Source organism: Chiloscyllium plagiosum, unplaced genomic scaffold (assembly GCF_037043375.1).
Source record: "Chiloscyllium plagiosum isolate Xiang-an unplaced genomic scaffold, Cpla_swu_hap1 HiC_scaffold_5, whole genome shotgun sequence".
NCBI classification, from domain to species: domain Eukaryota; kingdom Metazoa; phylum Chordata; class Chondrichthyes; order Orectolobiformes; family Hemiscylliidae; genus Chiloscyllium; species Chiloscyllium plagiosum.
Window position 1 is genome coordinate 111,122,425 of NW_028270143.1, and position 27,091 is coordinate 111,149,515.

General features: G+C 36.7%; 1 protein-coding gene across 3 annotated transcripts in view; it reads right to left on the minus strand.

The window, feature by feature from the left end:
• rbm33a (RNA binding motif protein 33a) overlaps window positions 1-27,091 on the minus strand; it is a 163,721-nt gene that overhangs the window by 83,721 nt on the left and 52,909 nt on the right. For all 3 annotated transcript variants that reach the window (XM_087987564.1, XM_087987565.1, XM_087987563.1), the window contains 7 exons: window positions 21,134-21,302; window positions 15,428-15,612; window positions 13,049-13,319; window positions 8,731-8,789; window positions 2,820-2,943; window positions 2,257-2,576; window positions 710-880 (listed from right to left, as the gene is read on the minus strand). In XM_087987564.1, the coding sequence (XP_087843690.1) occupies window positions 710-880; window positions 2,257-2,576; window positions 2,820-2,943; window positions 8,731-8,789; window positions 13,049-13,319; window positions 15,428-15,612; window positions 21,134-21,302 (1,299 nt within the window). The remainder of the gene's footprint in view (window positions 1-709; window positions 881-2,256; window positions 2,577-2,819; window positions 2,944-8,730; window positions 8,790-13,048; window positions 13,320-15,427; window positions 15,613-21,133; window positions 21,303-27,091) is intronic.

The following is a 27,091-nucleotide window of genomic DNA, read 5'->3' on the forward strand; positions in this document are numbered from 1 at the left end:
AATGAAAAAGGATTAGCTAATTAAACTGAATGCCCATTTTTGAAATTTACGATGTCTCAATAAGTCTATATTGATTTTTATTGTGTCCTTTACTGCATGACATTTCACAGCTCTTCATATCTCACGCAACCTTAAAAGCCCTAAAAGGTTCAAACCAGGAAGCTTAATTGACTGGCAAATTACCAGAAATTGTGTTTTTTTGTAATTTGTGGCTAACTATAGAACAATGGCCTCAACCAATAGCTGACAGATTGTGCAGAAGGCTACTGCTTACATGGTAATAATGTTACAGTCTGCGCTTGGATGCAATACATTGAACATCAATTCAAGAAGTAGAGGCTCCACATGAAACAATGATAAAATCAGGATTTTCAGGAAGATACCACCAAAATCACTTCCCTCCTCATAAACTATCAACAGAACTAGTGAAGTAAATTCATGTAGATAATTTACTCTTAATGAAGTAACTTAATTTACAAAAAAAAGGACCGCTGTTGGTGATCTACAGTTAAATCAAGCCAGTCAAATTTCTCTTTGGTAATTACCCTGAGCATAATGTCACACACCAAAGAACGTACCATCTGCTAAAATTCCAAGAAGTGAAGCAGATTATAAAAGCAAAAACAAGTGAAGTGCCAACAAAACAATATTTAAAAATAAGATTTGCCACTTTATGATGTGAGAATTTTAAAATTGAAAAGATGCTCACATGCCGAGGCTTCATAATATTTTGCCGCTGCGGACGCTGCAGTCGTTTGTCATTTACAGATGTCGGAAGAATCTGCAAGTGCGGCCTAAACTGGTGCGGTGCATTAGGAATGATTGGTTGAGGGGAACAGTTATGCTGGTGTTGGGGCAGTGGTTGAAGCTGCAAGGGTGGCTGAAAGAACAAAATAATGAAGGGGTTAAGATTCCAATAACATGAAATAATGATCTATGCTGTGCAAGAAATACACACTCAAAGAACTTCAGTGACCTACTGAAAGTGCAACAATCTGCAATACAACTGGTTAGGGAAAACGAAAGGTTGTATTCAGATATGGACATGACCGGCTGCACAGCAATGCTGAATACACTGTTTAATACAACAAATGCATTATACAATCAAGAATAATCAGAGAGCATATTGCTCAAAGATGTAACAAAATTAATGCATACATTACTCTTGTAACACGTTAATTTTTTTTCCCCAGTAATTACGACCCCTTCAATTATTTTTGCTGAATAATCACTTTCTTGTCTTAATTTCATTAGAAGTCCAATCATAATTCTCCATGTTTCTTCCACTTTCTCCCTTCCCTCACCAAGTACTTATTCTACATCAACTGTGAGCTATTAGTTTATTTTTAAATTTAATCCTGCTTACCAAGTTGTTGCATGATTTACAGTTACAAATGTGGAATGCTTAATATCATGACTCAAGGTTAGTTGAAACTGTATTTGAATTGGTAAATTTCATCCGGTGACACTGTGAACCTTTACTGCTGCAATGGCTGGTAACTAACATATCCACATTTTCAAAAATCTCATCTACAATAGTTACCCAATATATAGGTCCTCACCAAAATTAAAAATTCTATGTTACTGCTGATGACATTCAATTGACTAAAATGTTATTTAATTTTTAGCTTATGACTTTTCTAGTTTGTTCAAAAAAGGCTTTTGCATGATTTCAGATTTCAATGAAGTCTTTTCACTGAAAGTGACAAACTATTTCATACTTTTTTGCATTATTTATAGTGCTTAATTCAAAATATTGGATAATTCAACTTTTAAAATTCAAAGAGATTTCAGTGTCAGTGGAGACCTACTTACTTATCATTCAGGCAGCAGAGGGCGCCCTATCTTCAATTGTACACTGGGCATTTTTATACCAACTATTAATTCCATATTTAATACAAATCCAAGACAGAGATTACATTTTCAAGTACACAATCAAGGGGCCATATTGTCATTTATTGGAACACCTATCATCAAGTAAGATGTGTATTTTGGCACACAATGTCAATAACTACAAACAGCCAAAAAAAACTGTTAGGAACAGAAAAGAAAATACTTTTGGTTGGTTCAGTAGTAAATTATATATTGAAGAATCATCTTATATACAAACCTACTGCATAAGTACATAACTTCAACTCATGAGGCAACTATAAATCTTTCACAAGTGCTTACAATACTCTTAACCACAGCTATTGCAGCTAAGATTAGGTTCTCATTATTCTAGTTATTCATGGACTGAGCAAGCTTTTCATTTACCTGCAGATTTTGTTGAATATGGGGTGAGGGTGGAAATGGTTGTCCAGGACCTTGCGGAAATTGCTGTCTTGGAGGAATAAATGGTCTGGGATTCAATGGACCAGGTTGGTTAAAGGGAGACATTCCCATATGACCCTGTGGTTGAAGACTCGTTCTTATTGGAGCCTCCCGCGGAAACATGTGATGCTGTCCCTGTTGGTTGAAACCTGAGCCTGGATGGCTGTACACCATGGGAGGTTGCAAAGACATAGCATGGTTATTCATAAGTGGGGGTGGAGGACTTCCTTGTTCAAACACATGTTGCCCTTGGAACCTTGGCTCTGTGAATTCAAACATGCATTAACGCGATTTGAACTACGTTGTATTAATATTTCTTTGCACATTACAAACTAACTCTTTCACTAAAAAATCTTTAGGTATTGCAAAATGCTTAAGTTGAACCTCCAAGTCTTGAAACTTTTAGCATTGTTTGTAACTTACATTATTCGAAGCATATATTTTCCACAACTCTAACTACTTTTAAATTGATACCTTTTGCATTAAAAATTTCCATGGTTTCTTACCACCAATGAAGAAAGGTTCTCTCTCTTGAGGGTGTGGTCCTCTCCATGGTTCCTGAAGAGGAAGTCTGGGTGGCTGATTAAAATTAGCAGGGACTGGAATAGGTGGTTGAAATTCTGGAGGGCTCTGATAACAAAATGATTTATTAGTCAGAAGGTTGTACTGAATATCTTCTTACATGCTGTTGGATCTGAATCTTTGTCAATCATTTCTTAGATGAATCAGGAAACCTAACATCTAATCAGTCATAAATTCTTCCTCAATATTATTTGCACACACCACTATATGAGCATCATGTATCAATAGACTTGATTTTTAATTCCTAACAGATTCAGTGCAATCATCAGATTTTGCCAATCTGAAATACCAAATTTCCCTAGTCTCAATTGCTCATTAATCTGTTTTCCTTATTAAATACATTAGAAGTTAATAGATCACGACTAAGTGTAGGACAACAAAATCCAATAGGTAAACAATACAGAGAATGATAGTGGGTTAATTATTCATTTTGTCCATCAATTTACTTGGTTCAGTCTCTTCTACAGGAGCAAACCTGTGTCATCAGTTTATTATATGTAGTGAAAATCTCATAATACATTGCATTCACGTAGCACAGAAACACACTTTTTATCACCCACTCAAAGAAAATAAGCAAGATAAGGCTGTTCTAATCCTTTTGCGGAATAAGACGACACTTAGCTTTCTCATTTTGTACTCTCATGGACTCTTCCCAGTTAAGAAATTAACTTCCTTGGCATATGATCCTTATATAAACTGTGCTTTTGCTTTTCTACCTTGGCTAATTATATGATGTTATCAATGGTAATCCATCTTTTCATATGGAATGATGGCACTTGCTTACAATGATAAAACAGCTAAAACTTCACATAAGGTGCTCAACAAAAAGTTAATCAACTATTGAAAAGGAGGAACAGCTAACCAAGAAGATCAAATGGCTATTGTGCCACTTATCAGTTTTCTCAATAGCTTCAGCTATAGTCACAAAAACCTTTAATTAAATACCTTAACAACATTGTTGAAATCTTATGAATTGTTCAACAAATTAATACTGTCCATCTTCAAGGCAGGCATTCATTATTAATCCTACTTTAAATGTAAAATAGTTATACGTGAAAATAAATCTGATATTGTGGGTGAGCATAAGTTAATTCAACTGGCTGTCACTGACTGCTGAAAAAAAGACAAACCTAAGTAAATTAAATGACTGCTATACAGCCTGCATTACTATTACAATACACGGTGAAGGATCTTCAGTTACAGGATACAGATCCCCTTATCTTCCAGACCAGAAGTGACAGTATCAAGCGCTTGCAAGGAAAAAAAGATGTCATGAATAAACCTGTACGCCTCCCTCTTTACATTCACAGAGGCTACATACACCGAAGTGGTTATTAACCCAGACATACCCCTCAGGCATATGTATTTTTGTTCTTAAGTACAGCTACATCATATTTTAGAAATGCATAAATATTTTAGATCTTTATTTAATGTCCACATTTGCCAAAAAAGTGTTTTCTAAATGCTAATGTTAACTACACTTCATTTACAATCACTACGGAGGCTCAACACATGACAGTTCATTAGAACAGTTGTAAACCTGAAATTTTAAGATTTAACCTACAATTTAAATAACTTTCACACTAGGATAATTTTCTATCCAAACTTGTCTAGCTTTAAGATGAATTAAGGAGAGCAAAAAGAGTTGGGGAAGCAACTATTGTAAATATTTCACGCCACATCTAACATCTTGGTGTGAATCTTCATTTTAATAATCCATTTGCATACACTTTGCAAATGCTAAAAGGTATAAATAAAAATGGGAATATGGAACATGAGCCTTAATTACCATTTGAAGCTCTACATTCACTAAGCTGCATTTCCAGAGAAGTTTGAAGATTTTTAAGCTGCTCTCTTCTCTACAATTGCAGAGAATGCAAATAGTGAATTCAATATGCAAGACGAAGTTCTAAAATAAAAATTAAACTTTATTATACGCTTGCTAATAATGACAGTTTTACTGAGGTTGATCAACTCTTGCAAGGAGGTGAGTAGCAGATTTTTCAAGAGAAAATAAATGAGTGGGCAGACACAAGACAACTTAATGTACAGAAGTAATCCTCTTTGGAAGAAAGAATGTGGAAAGACAAGTTAAATGGAAAATTTCAAGGGAGATGCAGAAACTAAGGACTGAAGGTTAATGCATAGAAATATTTGAAATTGATAGAACAAGTTGATGAGTGTGTTAATGAAATATGTGAATTCCCTCGTTTTACATAAAAGAATATTAAACAAAATCTTCATAAATTACTGAAGTCTTAGACGGTGTACTGTATCCAACTCTGGTGCTACATTTTCGCGAAGTAGTCAAGACCGAGGGAGGGAGTAGGCTAAGATTTATTTGAATGGTACCAGCAATGAGAATTTTATTTTGAAGGAGAGAAAACTGTTTTTTCCACCTTATAGCAGAGAAGGCGAGAGAGAGTTTTAATATAGATGTTCAAACTTTTGATGTTTTTACTAAAGTAAATGTGCAAATGATTCAAATTTAAGAATACGAGGAAGAGAACCAAAATTGTAAAAAAGATTTGATTTTAATGCATTGAGTTGTGATCTGGAGTGCACTGGATGCGAGCAGCTAATTCGATTGTGACTTTCAACAGGCAATTGGGCATGTATGTGAAAGGGAAATATTTACATGGCTATGGAATAGAGGAGGGTCTGAACAACTGGATTATCTATTGCCAAGAGGCTGCACAGACACAATAGATTGAATGTCCATCTTCTGGGCTGTCTTTAAAAAATACCAGGAAGGGTAAATTGTTTTCAATATGTATATTGCATAAAATACAGGACAGAACATTAATATTCTGGTTGTTATCTTAAGCTTCAGTGACAGAAACATAAAAATATCCAAGAGGTCATTTCGTTTTCATTTCTCTAATTTATTTTGTTGGCTGAAAGATGCATGCATATTAGTCAAATGTTATCTCCATTTTTGGTAAATTTTATAAATAATGTTTGAACAAGACCGATTTTTAAAAACAATTCACACTATACTGCTCTCGCGCTCCTGATCTCTAAGCAATCTTGCTCACTGTAATTCTATATGAGTGGGGTACCACGGCTTCAGATGTATGGGAATACCACCATCTTCAAGTTTCACTCTCAGTTACACACTGTCCTGAATTGGAACTGTATCACCATTCCTTCACTGTTTCTGGGTCAAATGCCTGGGACTCCCTTCCAAACTGCACTGTAGGTGCCTCCACACCCTAAGTACTACAGTTTTCAGATGTCAGCTTACCATCATCTTCTTCAGGTAATAAATCATGTTACCTCATACTAGTGACCAATGCTCCAATATAAATCTCAATGGCACCAGAATGCCTGTCAACTACAGAGCCTGGAAGTCAAATTATCTCAACTTGCTTGCTAATAATCAAGAATCTTGGACCACTAATTCCTTCGTAACTCACATATCAACAATTGTACATTATAGCCACTTTGACAGTGATCAGCAAGTTGCATGCAACTTTGATCTGAAATGCCTCCGAGCTATCTGGATCACTACTCATAAAAAAAGGCAAAAAATATTCTCTCTACCCAGGATTTCAACAAATGTTGTTAATAAATGTTAATATGCATCACAAAACCTTTACCGCAGTCAAATAGACTAACAGTAAGATGTGGATTGCAATAAACACTTCATTTTGTCCCAAAATTAGTGTTCCATTGCTGTTAAGATTATTAGTGCACTGTTGAAATTCAGAGTTACACTTGGAAATATTTTATAACAACAAAAATTTGGAGGGCAATGCATGACAGAAACTCTACAAGCAGCATTGCTTGTCAAGCATGAAAAACTCCACTTTGAATTTTTCATGGAATTATATAACATTTACAGCATTGAAAGAATCAATCATTGCATCCTGTGCACGCTGGCTCACTGCAAGGGCAACTCAGCTAGTTCCATTCACCTGCTCTTCCTCTGCAGCATGCAATTTTTTTCTCCAGATAATTGTTCAAATTCCTTTTGAAAGCTGCAACTGAGTCTGATCATCCTAAATCTGCATCCTCTAGTTCTTGCTGTTTCTATTAATGGGAACAATTTCCCCATCTTTATTCTTACAGATCTCTCATAATTTTAGTCCCTTTACCTGATTGTATATTAGCATTTATGATTTCAATAAGGTATTTGAGGTTTTAGTGTCAATTCATTTTTAGCCTGATGCTCTGACACTTGGGCATGAACTGCTCTTTGTGGAGCTACAGAAGCAGCAGCAAAATGAAGGTAAATGAAGAAACAAATTTAAGCTATAAATTTTAACAATCCTATGAAGGTCGTGGACTCAATGAGAAAAAGTAAATTCCTCATCACTCAATCACAGGAATGCCTATTTAAGACAGCATTTTTTCCCCAAACTTATCAAAGGTTGCAATGCCTCAAAAATTCTATGAACACTAGTTACTATACATAAAATATTTAAACATTGGGTAGAGAGAGAATTTTATTCACACACAAATTTTATATTTTCTAATCTTGAAATCAACATATAATGCACATGCAGACATACAAACTCTCAAATCTGAACCATATTCTGTACAGCTACATTGAGCTCTGCAGATGGAAACTCATGGATATGATTAAATTTGATAGTATGATAATGTATGCTAATCATGATTAATCAGATGCCTGGTGGCAAATGGAAGTTGCTTGGTATTATGTCACCTGCATTTTAAATTGTGCACTGTATATGCTCGTCTGACAGTATTTGACAGCTGGTGGTATCTAATACTGCATCTGCTCTCCTCCGCCCAAGATCTGATGAGAGAAAATGCCCATCATTCCTTTACCACCTATAAAGGTTATAATTACTTAGCTTTCCAAAACATGGCTTGAAAACACAAAAAGCTCAGACGGATATCTTATACACAGAACAGAGCCCTGCTTCAGTTTAGCAAGGTCCATAACCTAAATGAAATATAATTTGCTTCAGCAACCTTGTTCATACTCAATTTGCATAAACTGATATGAGAATCTCTACCCAGGAAGTGTCAATCACCAACACCTGATGTCTTGTACCCTGTAGACTACAATGCAACTCTCCATGGTTCTGAACATTAACTACAGCATACCACTGATTCTCTTTCAGTTGATCTGTTTTTACCTTTGTATCCATTTTAATCTTGCCTGAAAATTATACAACTTTCTGCTCTTGTTTGCTGCTATTTGGCAGTTATTCAGGATACATAGGAAGAAATTAATTTTTAGGTTGAAGCCAGGAGAAGGAAATTTACAGAGTAGTAGCATCAACTGTTTGAATATTCACCAAATCTGAATGCTGAAATACTGTAATTCCTTCAGAGTGCTCCAGATTTATATTACAAAATAGTATGGATTCAGATATACAATTAAAAAAACTCAAGTCCATATGCTCAAACCTAAAAGAAAAGCAAGTGCAAAACCATTTAGATTTAAACAATGAAAATGTCAGGAAATAATTTAATACATGGGATTTAATCAAGGCCTCTGACCTTGACTAATACTTCCAAATGGAACAGTGGGAATATCTTTCTTGTACTTGAAAAATAAGACATTACATTCATAAAGCAAAAGTCTGTCAATTTTAATAGATTTTGTTCTTGAAAGCATATGAAGTCCTGTTACATATCCTATCATCTTCCCATTTGTAGAGCTCACAGTCAAGTCACCAGATCTATCACAGAATAAAGCTCATATCAAACATTTCCAGCTGTGCAGACAACGAAAGATGTTTACAGATTCTCAAAACTTTATTTAGCATCGCTGGTATTTAATTACTATGTTAATACTACTTTACAGGGGTACATACAATCAATATTGCAATACAAAAGGAAGCAGCTGCTACTCACTAGGAATCTCTGGGGGCCCACAGCAGGCCTCGGCTGGTTTGGCGTAGGCATCAAGGGCACTGCAATTACAATGAGGAGAGGAAAGAAAAACACCAATCATTACCTTTGAGTTCTGATCATACAAAGAATTCAGGCATATTTGCTGCAATAAATTCAACACCAAAAATAGGAACATTTTTTTGTTAAGACATAAAGCAAAGTGTCAGCTCTTTCTCTACATTTTAAAGCAGCAAAACAGTTTACGCACAAGCATGAATATCGATCAAGTTTCTAAAACAAATAAAATCAATTGGGCCTGCACCTCTAACAGTTAATATTGCCCAAACAGCTTTTGACATATGTAAACTTCCAATTAAACACCATTTGATCCCATCACAAACTGATTAAAAAAAACAATTGGCACTTAAGTATTTTGACATCAGCATTTGATAGTATTTAACAAATTTGCAAGGTTTCTAATGTAACAAGGTTGAAGTCACATTCATCATCACAAATAATACTATGAATTAACAAAGTTAGTATATTTGGAAAAGTATATATGTTAAATATTGTGGCTGCTTAAAAACTGATTTTTTTATAGTATGTACAGAGGAGCAGGAGATTTCATTTAAAAGCTATTACAGTAGTAGTCAACTTTTCAAAATTCTCATGTGAAAACAAAGGGAAATTACGAATAAAACAGTGGTCACAATGGCAATTGAACTAGCGTCAACAATTTATCCAGCAGCGAAAACACCCTATTATCAGGGTGCTGTTTTCAAAAATAAGGTTTTGTTCTGAGAAAGAATAGTAAACTAATCCTCAGCCGAAGGCAGGCAAGGGGACAATCATTATCCAACATCATGAGTGCCTGTCCCATGGCCCTTGGCCAAAAGGGTTCAGACAATTGATTAACACAGAAAATTACATGTCCCTGCAAATATCATATAACAGTTACTGCCCGGCTCAGACAGGAGCACTCAGGACAGGAAGCATCAAGGTAGGCTTATAGCAGGTTGATTCCTGAAGAAGGGCTTATGCCCGAAACGTCGATTCTCCTGTTCCTTGGATGCTGCCTGACCTGCTTCGCTTTTCCAGCAACACATTTTCAGCTCCTTATAGCAGGTTGGCCAATTCCATACTGGAATAATCGCGCTGGGGTCAAAGAAGCTGCAGAAGCCACATTAGCACTGGAAAAGCCATGTCAGGGCCAAGGGTTACGAAGCTAGATTTCATGCCTGAACAACTGTGTCGGGAATAGGTCAAAACCATGCTGGAGAATTTGCGTAGAGACCTAGAACAGCGTAGACTGAGGACAGAGGGGAGTTTCTCCCAGAGAGTTTGCACCAAGTAGACCTTGTAGGCAGCAGTCTTCAGCAGGCAGATGTAAGACAAATCAAAAGGAAATGAGGAAGACCAAAGAAAAAGGTCCCAAACAACTTGGCTACAGAGGAAAATGTTGCCCCCACTACATTAATGAGATCAAGACATTCCATGCCAACAGCCTGTTTGTCCTCTGTTATCAATGAACCATCCCCAATTGTCACACTGTATAATTACTTTATCTAATTAAAGAGTGCATCATATCTAAATTACTGCTTCTTAAACTCATCAAATCACCAGAAAATTGCAAATCGGTGACTGCGTATCAAGCACCACTAATATCAACACAGGTAAAAGAAAAATTCCATTGTAAAACAAGGAAATAGAAGTTCCAGTGTTGTCAAGGTTTCATCCTGAGGAGTAACTCATCTTACTACTTATTTCACTTCTCATTTTCGGTGTTCAATAAATCCTGAAGAAGGGCTTATGCCCGAAACGTCGATTCTCCTGTTCCTTGGATGCTGCCTGACCTGTTGCACTTTTCCAGCAACACATTTTCAGCTCTGATCTCCAGCATCTGCAGCCCTCACTTTCTCCTCGTTCAATAAATCCCGCCTACTTTGTCCCATCCTATCACAACTTTCTAATCAGGTGCATATCCCCAAACCACCAGGAAAACTCTTCATTTTTAAGCATAAAATTAGCAATGATTTTACAACATATAATGCAAAGACTTGAAAGTATTGAAACAAAAAGAAGGGTGATACGTAAATTGACCAAAAGATGACATCACAGATGCAGCAAAGAACTGATGTGAATCACAAAACAGATTAAAGTTAAAGCATCAAGAAGGAACCAAGAGTTTTTGAATTTAGATAGACACATTACATTAGCATTCATTTCTGACCAACATTCAAAGAAGTTTACAGAATAACACTGAAGGCACACAAATATGAAGCAGGTCCTAAGCAAGTGTATGGGAGCTGAACAACCTAACGGGGAGTGCCGGAAGCACTTTAGAGTCATCCATCCAAAATTAATTCCTTAACAGCTGCTCCCAGTAATTCACTTTTGAAGTTTTAAAGTTCAATTGAAAACTACAGAAAGAAAATGGAGTTTACATTTTTAAAATGATACACCAGTGGGACTAAAATAAACTTATTTTAACTATAATTTCATATTATTCAATATATAAATTAACTGTCTTCCATAAATAAGCATATGTTATCAAATACAAAGCACTTCAAGAAGGCTTTTCACAAATGAGATTACTTATTGCATTTTTTACATTTATTCATATTGTGGCATTGACAATTGCCCCACTCTATCTGGCCTCAAAAAGGTGGTGGTGAGCTACCTTCCTAAACCACTGCAGTGTATAGTGTAGATATTCCCATAATGTTGCTACATTAGAGGTTCCATGCTTACAAAACCAGAGAGATGATCTTGCACTGACTTCAAGGCAAACAACCAGCTTTACAAGAAATCAAGTTGAACAGATTAAAGTAAACTGCTGCATCAATATTCACTGAATCATAATAAATGTGCAATTATAATCTTAATGTTGAAAGTAAAAAATTTTCAAGTGATATCTTTAAAATAGTGCTGCAAAATGATGGTGCTACTCGTTTTGACATCACCCCTTCCATTGAAGAAAAAGGCTGAAGTAGCGTAACTGGGAATCAATTCATGGCATCGGTTCAGCAGATTACTGATGCAAATGGGTGCAGTTGAAATTGATCAAAATTTAAGTTACACATAAAGGATTTCTGCCTTTTATGATAAAAGCTTTAGAATATTTTTCAGAAAATACTTGCATTCAGTTGAAATGATTTACTTTTAAGTTATGAATTAGTTCCAAAAAACACACAAATTACTTTAGCCAACATCCTGCCTGTTAAGAATTAGCAGGGAAAAGTAATGCTTCAAAGTGGATTAGAATAACAAGTATAAAATTGTACTGGAATCATTCAAAATCTTAGGGTACAAAGGTGACAAAGCTATTTGACTGCACCACTTTTAGAGTGAATCAGTTCAGTTACAAATTAATAGAATAGAAATCAAATTGAAAATTCAAGTGGCAGTGAAAATTCTTGATGCTGGAAACAAACCTCTCAAACACCTATTTATTCAAAATTTAAAAATTTAGGTTAATACAAACTACATATAAAATTCATTAAAAAGGCAAAAAGATTTGAATTTACTTCAATTCACTATCAAATATTTTCACTGTAATCTTTTCACACTTGAAGAGCAATTAAGATGGAAATGTTCAATGTTATGGACAGGAGCAGAATAAGTCATCTGCAAATTAACTTGCTTTTTAAACCAGAAGTTCTTACTCCTAAATCTTCCTAAAACATTTCAATAAAACCTCTAAAATAGTTTACATGCCCATTATCATAGTCTGAGCTGAAAATGTGTTGCTGGTAAAGCGCAGCAGGTCAGGCAGCATCCAGGGAACAGGAGAATCGACGTTTCGGGCATAAGCCCTTCTTCGGCTTTTGCCCGAAACGTCGATTCTCCTGTTCCCTGGATGCTGCCTGACCTGCTGCGCTTTTCCAGCAACACATTTTCAGCTCTGATCTCCAGCATCTGCAGACCTCACTTTCTCCTCCATTATCATAGTCTGTACATTTGTCAGCCAGTCTGCTAAATTTCACCTCTGATCTTTGATAGGTTGGCTAATCTCAGATTTAATAATGGTCAGTATCATGACAAACTGGCGAAGTGTTCTAGTCTGTTGAAAGGAAAGAACAGTTAAATGTTCAGTGCCTGACATCAAGTAACCTGTGCTGGAAAGATTAATGTACATCAGCTGAAGACAGAAGCAGGTTGAAATGCTATCCGCATTTACAAAAAAAATTACATATAAGTTTAAGCAATAATGTTTACTTTGGTAAAGTATTGCTGAGAATCCTTTTATTCATAAGTGCACCACTGAATAAGTTACTGTCTTCTGGACAGAAGAGGAGAAAACACACACTGAATTTAGGTAAAATTTTCCAATTCTAACCTTGCACAGGTGTAACCACTGGACCTCGGAAATGAGGATTTATATGAATGTTCTTTGGTTGTTGTGTTGGAATTACTGTTGAATTCACACCAACAGAAGCAGTTTCTGAGTTCTGCTGTTCCTGCTGTTCTGGTTGCTGTAGAGGGCCACTGGGCATTTCAGATGTGGAAGGATGTCGTTGGGGTACCAGAAGAGGCGGTGGCTGCCGTCGCTGTTGTAAAGTGCCTCTGCCAGATTGCTGCTCTGAAGAATTCATTGTAGTACGAGGACTCTAGGAAAATCAATAGTTCATTTGAATTTTTCTGCCAGCTGAAAAGCCAAAAGACAGGCATTTTTCTTCAATACACTTGATTTTTAGTGTATCCTGCTAGTGCATTTATTGCAATTGAAATAGCAAAAATTAGCACAGTATCAACAATTTCTGATGACCTCCTAATACAACAAAAGATGTGTGAATAGAGACTAGATTTATCCCTGTAATACTGTCTAGCTTACATCTCTTAGACTTCACATCAAAATTTATTAAACATATCACTCATAAGCAATTTGAGACATTTTAAATCCTGCAGTTGCTATTATCGAGTGCAACTGGCAATTTGAATACTGTTGTTTGCAATGCAAACAAGTCTTAGCTTGGTTCAGTTTATATCATTCTTCCTTCCAAATGGAAGATTGCAAGAATATGCATTACTCCAGGACTTGAATAAATAAACTATTTCAAAAGCAGTGCAGTATGGAGCTGGAACGACATTGTCACAGCTGTCATTCCATGATTGAGACGTTAAAGCAAAACTCATTTGTTTGTTCCAGTGATTCAATTCAGCCTGCAACATTATATAAAGAGTACAACATTCTTTATGCTTATTTCATACTATCGAAAACTGATCATTCACTTCATTGCTATTTCTGGGATCCTGCATGATACAAAATATTCAATATATTATAACATAACACTTTGCCTCTGATGCCTCAATAAAATGCTGCCTCATTATTTGAACAGTACTCTCGGATGCACAACAGAAGAGAGCATCTGGGATAGTCATCAACATTTCACACATATACATCTAATAATGGCTGCTGGATAGCAATCAAAACTGTAATGCTGACCAGTCAGTCAAAACTTGGGACCTTGCTCGCCTGTATAGCATTTATCTTTTCAGTAAATTTGGTACATTTAAAATGATCCATCTGTTTTCTGATTATCTTCCCATGCTCACTATGCTGCTCTCTTCGCAACAGGAGAAATTCTAATACAATGAATCATATACACTTAAAACAGATATAAAACTTCAGTACATCAATACTTCAGTACATCAACTTCAGTACACCAACTTCAAATATAATAGAGTGGTTCAGTCACCCCCTTGAGCTTGCTCAATGAGATCACGAATGATCTGTACCTCAACTCCATTCATCCATCTTGGACATCAAATCATCTTTTATATTTCTATTACTTTCTAGCAAAACTCCACCTGTTTTAGATTAAGAATCATTTGAGCGAACATTTGAAAGCTTATTGCAACAAAGTTCCGCAATGCTACCACTCTTTGCTTTGAAGTGTTTCGCAATGTCCCTCATAAATGGATTGACTGACTTCACTCCATCTACCTCATAAACCTCTTCTCAAAATGCCCTTAACTCCCCAAATGCCAGGGAATGCAAATTTAGCAAATGTAATCGCCCCTCATAATCTAATCCTTGATGCCCTGGGAACAGTCTGGTGGCTCTGCCATGCATGCCTTTCAAATCGCAAATGAAATTCAACAATCACATATTCTTTGCAGTGAAGCAGAGGTACAACGTTCAAGTGTGCTTAACAATGATGCTGAACAAATATATATGGAGTTGATTTTCAGAAAAGGGCATAACAAACCAATACAAAGTAACAGCAATTGTAGTTAATGCTTATTTTTGATCACTGGCAAAATTCTCCACTCAGAAGTAAAATCAATAAATAACTAGTCTTTCAATCCTTTTAGCTGGATTGCTACAACATCTTGGAAATAGAAACCATGTGTCAATTAAATGATGAGGTTTAAAGTAGTTTTTCACTTGCACAATTATAGAAAATGCCCAGGTGCAGATTTTCTTTCTCTGACTATTATGAACTTTTTTATTGCACTCTGATTTCTACATGTCAATACTAACAAATATAACAAATAAGCAGCACAGGTAATTTATGAAAAATATACAAGTTATTACAATTCCCAGAGATACAGAAATCATGGCTGAACAAGCAATGAAGGCAGACAAAAAAAAACTTGCTCACTGGATGCAATCACTGTCTACTCTTCAACACTGTCAAACTTCATTTGCTTAATCCACTAAATTAACAAAAAGAGTTTCTATTGAAGATCAAGTACAAGTAGATATAGTTACCTGCAATGATGGAGGCACTTGCATCAAGGGTGGCCGTTGATCTCTCCTCCTACCACTCTCTCTCCTTGGATCACAAAAAGGGAAATTAGCTGAAGGCCCTCCCCTTCGACCTCTTTTTCCCTGTTTTCGTTGGCGTTCAGTCTCCTCAAACTCACGCAATGCTGCTTTAGCCTCATCAGAAAGTTCTAAAATAATAAATATTACATGGTAACAATTTTATTCAATTATATTCCAAAGCATCTAAACCAATGGCACTGTGATTTTCTACTTAAAAATTATAACAGCGCCTACTAATTGAAGTGAAAGTCCTGAGAACGCAAAGAAAACTAGATTCAGAAATACATGACTGCTTTAAAGGAAAGAAATAAGCAAGAAAGTAGGTTTCAATAAAGTGGATTTTGGAGAAAAAACATTCAAGTGGACTTGATGGGCAGAACTCTTTTTTCACTCATTTTTTTAATGATTGCATGTGCACACATATTAGACTGCATACAGCAAACACCTATTAACAAGTGTTGTTTCAATGCAGGATCAAGTAAAGATCCTCACATTCAATAGAAGATTTAGATCGTGTGCAAATGTGACAAGACACTATCTGCATTGACTTAAGTGTCCTCTGAAATGACCTAGCAAGCACAGAGGCTTTAAATGAACAGACAACTAAGAACTTCAACAGGACAATTACTGCTCTAACACATGCAAGTATGGCAGCCAGTATGTCCATTCCAATATCCCACAAACACCAAGATAAATTAGCAGGTACTTATTTTACCTAAGTACTACTATCTGTTGCATAAACATAGGATAGCACGCTGCAGAAACATCTGAGGGGATTTGATTAGCTCAGTTGGCTGGACAGTTAGTTTGCAATATAATGAAGCCAACAGCATGATTCAATTCCTGCATTGGCTGAGGTTACCATGAATGGGCCTCCTTCCCAACCTCTCCCCTTGCCTGAGGCATGGTGGCCCTTAGGTTAAACCACTATCAGTCACCTCTAATGACAGATCATGACAATGACAACGTTACTTTATGAGGAGAGGTGATGGCCTCATGATATTATCACTGCACTGTTAGTCCAGAGACAGGTTATGTTCTGGGGGCCTGGGCTTGAATCCTGCCATGGGATTTGAATTTTTTTAAAAAAGGGGATTAAGAGTCTAATGACGACCATGAAACCACTGCTGATTGTGGGAAGCCCTCTGGAAATACTGATAGGATCTTCCCTGAAATGTGGGATTTCAAGGAAACTGTAATACTAGAATGTTCACTTAAATTTGTTTGCAGAAATGCACAACCCCATATTGAAGTGCTTTACATTCTACAAGATATGGGAAACAGATATGGTATTGAGCAAGTAAAGAATATTTAAGATGAGTGAGGTAGAAACAATCATATGCTTGTATTTCATAACTGTGGCACATTCCAAAAAAATGCTGCAATATAGAAAACAAGCCAGTTAATTTGGAAAATTTGCAAACAGCAGTGAAATGAATAACCAGACAATCTGTTTCTTTGATATTGACTCAAGGATAAATCATTGGCTAGGACAGCAGGGAAACATTTAGTTCTTTTCAAATGATGCTACAGAATTTTTAAAACCACCGAAGTTTAAAATTCCCTCACGATAGCACTAAAAATCATGAATCAAAACTGCTTTTTCTCAACAAAGGTTAACATCCAGTTAGTTCTTCATATTTTGACAACGATCACGTTCTGAACTCTCACACAATTACAATGGAAGCAAAACCAACTCTTCAACAACATAGAACATTCTAGATTTTAGCCATGTTTTCATTAAAGCAAAAATCTATTCAAACAAAGCAATTAAAGGACCAACTTTGAATGAGATATTTTTCATATCAATAATCACTCAACTTTGGCTACAATACCATTCAAAAAGGGCTTGATTTTAAATATGCACAGAACATTTCTCATATTTTGGCGATAGAGTGAATCAGCAATTATAGATGTTATTCATGCATTCTTAGATGTCGAGATTAATTTCAGTATAGCCAATAATAAAATGGTTTCACATGACAACTCTAATCAGTTGGCAAGAATGCTTCCATCCAATAGAAATAAGCTGTCACATTAGGTCAGCAAAATCTGACAAAGTGGAGATTACATTTGCAACGTGAACTGCAATGTCAATTGTCCTTTAAGTGCTTTTTCAACTACTTCAAGATTCCAGTTGAGAGTGGCTGCAGTACTCTGCTCTTTGTTGCTGTTTATCGATTTCTTTTGCTTGATAACCTGTTCATTTACCATTCTTTAGAAAAAGTCTCAAATTTTCAAAATTGCTGTCATTTTAAAGCATGTTAATTTAAAAGAAAATGCAACTTTTTTTCATTGTTGTTTATGAAATATAACTATGAAAATTATTTAAAATCCTTTGATACAGCAACAAATACTTGAAATAAATAATGTTCCAGTTTGTGAAATTCAAGTAAAGCATTGTATCACTTGTTACCTCAAACTACAGATTTTTTCGTTCATGGAGAACAGGAGAACATTTTTTTTTCTGCTCTTCCTGACAGAAAGGATGTTTTATTCCCCATCTTAAGTTCTTCATGTGAGGAGGAGAAATAAAACCAATTTTCTAGTTGCCATTCACAATATAACAATGCAATGAGTGGGAGAACATTTGTAGGCACAGAAATTGCACTGCTTCAGTGACATAAAACTACAATGGCACAAATAATCTCACAAGCAGGGAATTCAAAACAGTTTCCCATATAATTGTACTAATCGTCTGTCTACACCTGATTTATCCATTTGTCTGTTCCTTTACATTAGTATGACCAAGTCCACAAACTCCCCTTATGATTTCTAATGAGATTTCCAAGGAAATAGAACACACAACTTTCAAATTTAGAGTATTAAAAATGAGTAATTCAGTTTTTTTAATTAAAGTCATATACATCACAGATCCAATGCTACAAAATTAAAAACATTTATCATTCTCTGTAAAAAATAATATTCTTAATAGATATTTCAATAATCGAGCTTTTCGGTCTTGGATATGCCCTTATTCTTTTCAACGTTCCCAATTATAATTACGCAATAAAACCATCAACTCTTTTCCTGTCATGTCAGTGAACTTATCCCAGGAATTGTGACACTATACATGAGAAAGGATGACTCCAGTTTTAATCTCTCACCCTCTATACAAATACCACTGAACTCAGTGATAAAGTTTATACACGAAGGAAAGCTTCTTGGACTAGGACATCTGGTACGCAAGGAACTGTCCTCTATGAAGGAGTTAATGCTTTTAAGAAAGAGGGAAAAGGAGAGGAGGAAATGAGAAAATTGCAAGAATGAATGTGAAGTTAAGTACTCGCTTTGGGTGAAGGTGACTAGATAATAGACAATAGGTGCAAGAATAGGCCATTCTGCCCTTCGAGCCTGCACCACCATTCAATAGGATCATGGCTGATCATTCTTAATCAGTATCCTGCCTTTTCTCCATAACCCTTGATTCCACTATCCTTGAGAACGCTATCCAACTCTTAGATGGTAATTTCTGACATAAAAAGCAAATAAGTCATGGTCACTGTCACACATGAAGGCAATCAATGAACTGCAATTCAGTTTTACCAAGATAAATAAAGCTACTTGTCATGAAAGAGGAAATTTTAAAAAGTAATTATTAAACCAAAAAACACAGGATGACAATACGCAGATTTCAAATTAAGAAGCTACAGGACAGAAGTCAAGCATACTGTCCCCCATAAATTAATTAAAACTGAAAATTGTCTTTAGTTAGGACAACTGAGCCAAATGCTCAAATAACCTTGAGAGGGGTGAACTAAATAAATATCCCCCACCCTACTTATGATTTTATTTACAGACCTCAAGTTCCTCAACATCGTTCTAAACAAATGTCAGCCTACATTTTGTGCTCCAATTCTTTCTTTGGGTTACCAATCTCCAGACCTCCAACTGAGGCAATAAATAAGCCTCCTTCCACAGTTCAACTAAGCCTTTCTCAGTGGTCTTTGGAAGTATCATAAACCTCCAATATCTCCCAACTCTGCTAATTTAAGTTTCGTTGGCATCCCAAACTCCATTTTCCCTAATTAATGACCCCTTACTCTCAGCTGACCAGGCTCCAGATTCTGAAATTCTTCAACCATGCAAATATCAAGAAACAGTGATAAATGTAGAAATGGAGAGACTGACAAAGATAACTAGTCTTTTGTATTTCGTAGGTCCCAGGAATCACAACAGGAAAACCTTTATTTGGCACCAAGGTATATTGTCAGCAAAATACGAAGTGAAAGTGGTATAGCTGGAATGATTTTAATGGCCTTTATCAATATCCTTTGCAGATATTTTGAGAAAAGATTCCAATATCTAAAATTTTGATAGAAATTCTTCTAGTTGTTTTGCACTAATCTCAACAAACTCTACAAAACAAACCATTTAAGCTTTTTCTTACAAGCTTCTATTAGAAGAATGGTGAATTCCCGCATAAACCTGCTCTGAGACTCATGTCTCAGAGCAGGTTTCCACAGTAGTGTGGTTCAGGAAACGCAACTTGTGTTATACGTTAGATAGTCATTCTTACTGGATAAGCAAATAATTCCAGAACCTCAATTCCTCAAATTGCAAGTACATTATAAATTACCTGAATAGCCTTGTCCTATTTCTGCAATCTCCCCCAGTTTTAGAATTAATCCAAAATTCTTCATTCCCTCACTGCATCTTGTGTAACTTCCCACCCTCTGTTTACAAAAATCAACTGTAGTTGTGTCTTCAGACGCATGATCGTCATCTATTAAATGCTCCCGTCCTTTAAAGGCCCAATGGAGAGAGCATGTCTAATTAAACGTTTGTCTGGCTTTCTCAAATTCTGCTTTTATGGGTCAGCACCTTTGAACAATCATTGGAGTGCTTGTTGTGTTAATCAGCCTGGTGTGGACGTATTTACTACAATGGCTAATTTACTTGCTGGACTCTCACAGCTATTCATTTATACATTACTAAGATATTGAAATTTTAAAATAAAATGGAAAAAAAGTGGCAAATATTCAGGTTATAAAGAATCTTCGAGGACAGAGTGCACATAAACCAGCAGAAGAGAGAGTGCACAAGTGCTTCAGGACAATGACCTGTGTAACCAATTACATTTCTAGCTACTCAGTTCTGATGAAGGATCAGCAACCTGAAACATTAACTGTTTCTTTCCACAGATGCTGCCTGACCTACAGACTATTTCCAGCACCTCTTTATTTGCATACATTAGAAACTGGATGCAGAACAAAATCAAGCTTAGCTGTAACATGCCATTAATCAAACATCATGCTGATTAAAAAAACAAATAACAGCAGATGCTAGAAATCAGAAACAGAGATTGCTTGAAAAACGTAGAAGGTCTGGCAACATCTGTGGAGAGAAAAGACAGTTAACATTTCAGTTCCAGTGTCCATTGTTCAGAACTGAAGGATGTTGCCAGAACTGCTGAGTTTTTCAGCAATTTCTGTTTTTGATCATTCTGACAAATATTAGATGAAATAATATTTAATGACTAATGAAGATACATGAACGCTGTCTCTTTCGTTGCAGCTGTCTATGAACAGAAGTTGACTTACAAAATGGAGAAAGGGTCAAATCAATGGTGACATCATTTTTGTCTCATTGAAATGATTAGGAAGAAAAATTTCAAAAGCAAAATTTTGTTTACAACAGATCACTTACCCAATGTGTCTGGAATGTTTCGCCTCTTTCTAGCTGCATCTGTTAACCGAATAACAGTTCCTTCTTTCCGTTCAGTTTTGAAACGCATTCTTCCAGACTCTTCATCATCTTCGTCTTCATCATCAGAGACTTCCTTTCTTTCTTCTATTTCCTGTATTTGTTTCACCACCTAAACATATAAAAATGTCACATTTCACCAATGACTAAAAGGACCGCAGTATTCATCTATTTCGTACTGAAAGATCAATATTTATCCAGTTTCTGGAATAAGACATGAAATAACACCTTGCAATTCAATTGAGTGCTTCCACTGACCTAACAATGATACTTTAATACGTTAACTGCCAATGTTAAATTTGACTTTAAATTGTTCACAGATTGTAGTTTTGCATAGAAATTTGTTGTGTAAAGGTGGACAAATCACAAACTAACTGCACTGCAGCTTGTAATGGTACATAAATTAGTCAGACTTTGGAATGGACATCCATGAGAAGACACAAATCTGACGAGAGAAATCCACTCAAGACAGTGATAAGTCTAAAAGGTTAAAATACTACCTAAATAAATTAAGCTGACAGCAGCATTTGTGCTACAAGAAGCTGTAATGGTTTAGGACTGGTTAATCTGATAAAGGAGAGAATAAATAGGGCATTAACAATTTTTTTTTCATGGCTTATGGATTTTTATTGAAGTAGCGTCAATAAATCCTTGATCCAATTTTGGATCAATTCCACACAAGAAAACCGACTGCAAATTTAATAAGGCTCGTGTTTGTTAATGCCAAATCTTTCAGCTTCAAGTTGGTGTTATTATATTAACCAAGATTCATCAATAATCCAAGCAAGCAAATGTGAACGAATGAATGCAGTAAATGTTTGTATAAATGAATAAACCAATCATTAAAGATACCAACTAGCATAAAAATCCTCACTGTTTCCTTGCTCTACTCATATCTGGCAGGTAACATTAACAAAATTAAGTATTATCGAGAACATGAAATACTGGAGTTTACCAACTGTCAGCTGCAGTCTAGTTTCAATGCATCACAGCATTTCACTGAATGTGCCATGGTTAAACAACATATACCATGCATTTTAAGTGCAAACATCAGTCTGCAAGATGAGTCATGACATGGCTGATAGATTAATAATTTTGGACAAGTCTCTCCATGTATTTTAAAATCTTATTTCAGCACATAGCTATTGACTTACAAACTTCCATGAAACTAGGAGTTCACATGAGCAGCTCTACTGGTACAATTATTATACTGGCTTGGATTTTTTTTTTTAAATTTAGCAATTGCCCATGGATGTTTGTGACAATAAACAGTTTTAAATTGTGCCCAGCCCTTCATCCCAAATCAGCAAAACTGTTGCGCAAAGACTCAACTGTAATCAAGTACCATCTATTTATGAATAATCGGCTTGCTAGTTTGTGTGCCATTTCCACTCAGCACAGTAAAAAATGCAATTTGCTGCAGCTGCTCCAAGCACTGCACAGTGTATTGTGCCCTACAGCTGCGTAACTCCTTCCCATTTTCCAGTCATCACTACTCAAACCCTGCCAAATCAGCTTTGTCAACAAGTGGTTCTGAATTTACTATTTCCAAAGCTTTCCACGATAGGGAATTCTAGTCTGCTCAAGTTTAGATATGCTACAAACTCGTCATGATCAGACAAATGTCTCTCTTCACAATAAATCATACAATAACTTGTGAAATTTGAATTCAATTTACAGATGACATAAAACAAAGGGGTACCGTGAACTTCAAGGAGGATAGCAATTGAATTCAAAAGTCACAGAAGGCTGGTGGTGTGGGAAGACATGTAGCAGTTGAAATTTAAAGCTGAGGATCGAATTAGTGTATTGTGGTAGGAAATAAAATGGAGAACCAATGTAAAGGAGAGAGCACAATTCAAAACAGGGTGCAGGACTAGAGAGGTCTGAGGGTTTGCTTTAACAGTTTGAAGGTGATATGGTAGATTGAGAAAGTGATCAAAATGGCATACTGGATTCCAAGCTTCATAAATCAATCTTGCACCAGCTTCATCCTAAATCAGCAAAATAGTGGTAGAAGAGTTCATTTATAGCTGATGAAACTTGATAAAATACTAGTGTGGCCTTCTAGTGAAACATTATATCCAATTCTGGGCACTATACTTCAGGAATTTTGTGAAGGTTTTACGAAAGGGGCAAAGACTTCAAACAATTGCTCGAATAGACCAACAAGCCAAACCCAGATGATGTCCATCATAGTAACAGTATGGCATGTAAAAGGAGTTGCCCTGGGATTCCTCAACATTGACACTGGAGCTTAAAGCCTCATGCAGTCAGGTCAACTTCTGCTCAGTGCATGTACTACCCCCCTCAGCTGATGCCCTGATGTACTTCTCCATGTTGATCAGCACTTGAAGGAAACAGTGAGGGTGGCAAGTGCACAGAATGACTCGAGGTGGGCATGTTCATTGCCAAGAATCACTTAGAAGCACCACCATCAACTTTATCATAACAAGTACAGTTGCTAGACTGGGTCAGCAGCAGATGGTGAGGAAACCAGAAGGAAAACAATTTGCCCTAGTCCTCATTAACCACCACAGGTATATCAGTTCATGACAGTACTGATAGGAATAGCCACATGTAGTTACTGTAGAGACCAAGTCCTGTCTTCACATTGAAGATAGTGTGTCGTGGCACTACCATCGTGCTAAATGCGAAAGACTTCAATTAGAGTCAGAGCGGAGGCTGGTACAATTGCAACATTTAAAAAGCAACTGGATGGTTATATGAATAGGAAAGGGAGGGATATGGGCTGGGTGCCGGCAAATGGGACTAGATTAGGTTGGGATATCTGCTCGGCATGGACAAGTTGGACCAAAGAATCTGTTTCCATGCTGTACACCTCTATACAGCATTGGACAAATGCTTCAGTCCAGCTCATCCATGTTGATCAGATATCCTAAATTAATCTAGCCCCATTTGCCAGCATTTGGCCCATATCCCTCTAAACCCTTCCTATTCATATACCCATCTAGGTGCCTTCTAATGTAATTATATCAGCTTTCACTATTTCCTCTGGCAGCTCATTCCAAACACGTAGCACTCTTTGTAAAAAAAAAAAAGCTGCTTCTTCGAGCTCTTTTAAATCTTTTCCTCTCACCTTAAACGTATGCCCTCTGATTTTAGACCCCCTACTCTGGCAAAAAGACCTAGGGCTATTCGTCCCATCCACTCCCCTCATGATTTTATAAACCTCTACAAGGTCAACCCTTCAGCCTCCATCGCTCTAGGGAAAATAGTCGCACTCTATTCAGCCTGCTCCTCGAGCTCAAACCCTCCAACTATGGCAACATGCTTGTAAATTTTCTTGAACCCTTTCAATTTTCACAACACCCTCCCTACAGGAAGGAGATCAAAAATGAATGCGGTATTCCAAAGTGGCCTAACCAATGCCCTGTACAGATTTGAATGGTGCTGGAAAAGCACAGCAGGTCAGGCAGCATCCAAGGAGCAGGAAAATTGACATTTCGGGCAAAAGCCCTTCATCAGGATGAGAGGAGGGCTTTTGCCTGAAACGTCGATTTTCCTGCTCCTCGGATACTGCCTGACCTACTCTGCTTTTTCAGCACCACTCTGATCTAAACTCTGGTTTCCAGCCTCTGCAGTCCTCACTTCTTCCTCAATGCCCTGTACAGCCACAACATGACCTCCCAACTCCTATACTCAATGCTCTGACTAAAAAAAAAAGCATACCAACACCTTCTTCACTATCCTATCTAATTGCAACTCCACTTTCAAGGAACTATGAATCTGCACTCCAAGGTCTCTTTGCTCCGCAACACTCTGCAAGACCTTATCATTAAGCACAAGCCTGCCCTGATTTGCCTTTCCAACAATGCAACACCTCACATTTATCTAAATTAAACTCCATCTGCCACTCTCCAGCCTATCTGATCAAGGTCCCGTTGCATTCTGAAGTAACGTTCTTCACTGTCCACTACACCTAGATCTGGCAATGCAAAACCGTGCACACATGAAGTCCTGTGGACATCAGCAACTGAACTGTATTGAACCACTTAAGTAACCTCATGGCACACCATAAACATACTGCACCCATTTCTGCCCATGGAGCAGATTGAAGGCAACAGCATGGGTTCAATCCCTGTGGTAGTTCATGAAGCTTCCTCATATTGCCCCATGCTGGTGGAGTGGTTACCCTCAAACTACAAATAATTATGTCTCTCTCTACCTAATGAAGAAAGGTGCCATGGTCCTTTGTGACTGCAGCTTCACTATCACCAAACCAGGAAATCAATCCTGATTCAATGAAGAAGTTTGAGAAGCAAAGGTCATTCTTTTTTTTAAAAAGAGAAGCTTGAGAGGAAATTTGATACGATTGTTTAACACCATGAGGTGTCCAAAAGGACTACAGAGACAAATTGCACCCATTGGCAGATATGTTGTAATCATTCCATGACGATACAAACATTGATCTGGATGCTTCCTGTGCTATTTGCTTCTTGGGTTATAGAACCTTGGATAAGAGGTAAACTATAGAGGATATGAAGGAATTTCTTAATTCAAAACGGTGGTGAATCTTTGGAAATCTCTAACCTAGAGTGTTGCAGAGGGTCAGTCATTAAGTATATTAAGAGCTTGGCAGATTTCTAAGTAATAAAAATATCAATACAGGGACAGTCCAGGAGAATGACTGACTAACTGTGATCTAGTTCAATGGTACTGCAGATGTAACAGGAATTATGATCAGCAGTAGACAATTCAGCTAATGTTTCTCTTTATCAAGGTACACCAAACAATACGAGAACACTAAATCACAGGAGCAGGATACTGTGCAACTACCAATTTGACCACAGATATCTAAAGCTCCATAAAGGAGGAATTGAAAAATATGCTTACGAAAGGGCTCTCAGATGAATATTGAAACAAAATTACAACATTGAAAATGTGACCATTCGGTTATGGGCTTCATAGACTGCTGCACAGAATTTTTTCCCTTGCAGCTGGATTAACATGCCAGGTGAAAGCTTCAAAGTTTGAAGCAAGTTACTTAAATAATTATGCTCAAGGGACTGTGACCCAAAACAATCTTAAATCAATCATTTTATTTTCTCTCCATCAAGCTGAATTTATAGTCATTGTGAAAAACATCATGCTTAAAAAAGTCAAGAATGACTTGTTGGACAGAGAACTTCAACCCCCTGCCTTAAAACACACAACAGGCTCAACTATGCATGAATTTACCTCAAGACAAAGTTAATGGTGAGCTTAAGATAGGTACACTTAAAACTAAGCCCTGAGGATTTATTGCAAAATAAGGATGGATCTTCCTATTTGGGATTTTCAATTAGAAAGTCCTTAAAAATTTAGGTTCAACTTAAAAGTGAGCCAGTTGGAGCATCTCCAACTTGCTTTAAAAAATGTTTTAAGCAGAAAGACCATTTAAAAAAAGAATCAAGCAAAAATAGGATAAAAAGAGTAAATAAGAAACACTGACAGAAGCAGCAGCATTGGAGATTCGTCATACAGGTAGCAAAGCTACATAGGAGCATACTGACCTTGCCTATATAACAGCGTTTATTTCAATCTAAGAGAGCGACAGCTGAAAATGTAGTTCAAGAGCAATTACGGATGGCCAATAAATGCTGGTCCAGTCTGCGACACCCACATCCCATAAACTAACAAAAGTAAAATTCACTATTGTGAACTTGTAATCAGGCTAAGCGCAAATGCCAAGCTTCCATTTTGTTTACTTTTTTTTGTTCTTTCATGGGATGTGCATGTTGCTGGCAAGGATGAGATTTATTGCCCATCCCCAAAAAGGAGAATTGTATTACTTACTGGAAAAGTGAAGCATTAAATATTTCAGGAACACCTCAGATAGAATCATAGAGATGTGCAGCACACAAACAGACCCTTCAGTCCAACTTGTCCTTGCTAACC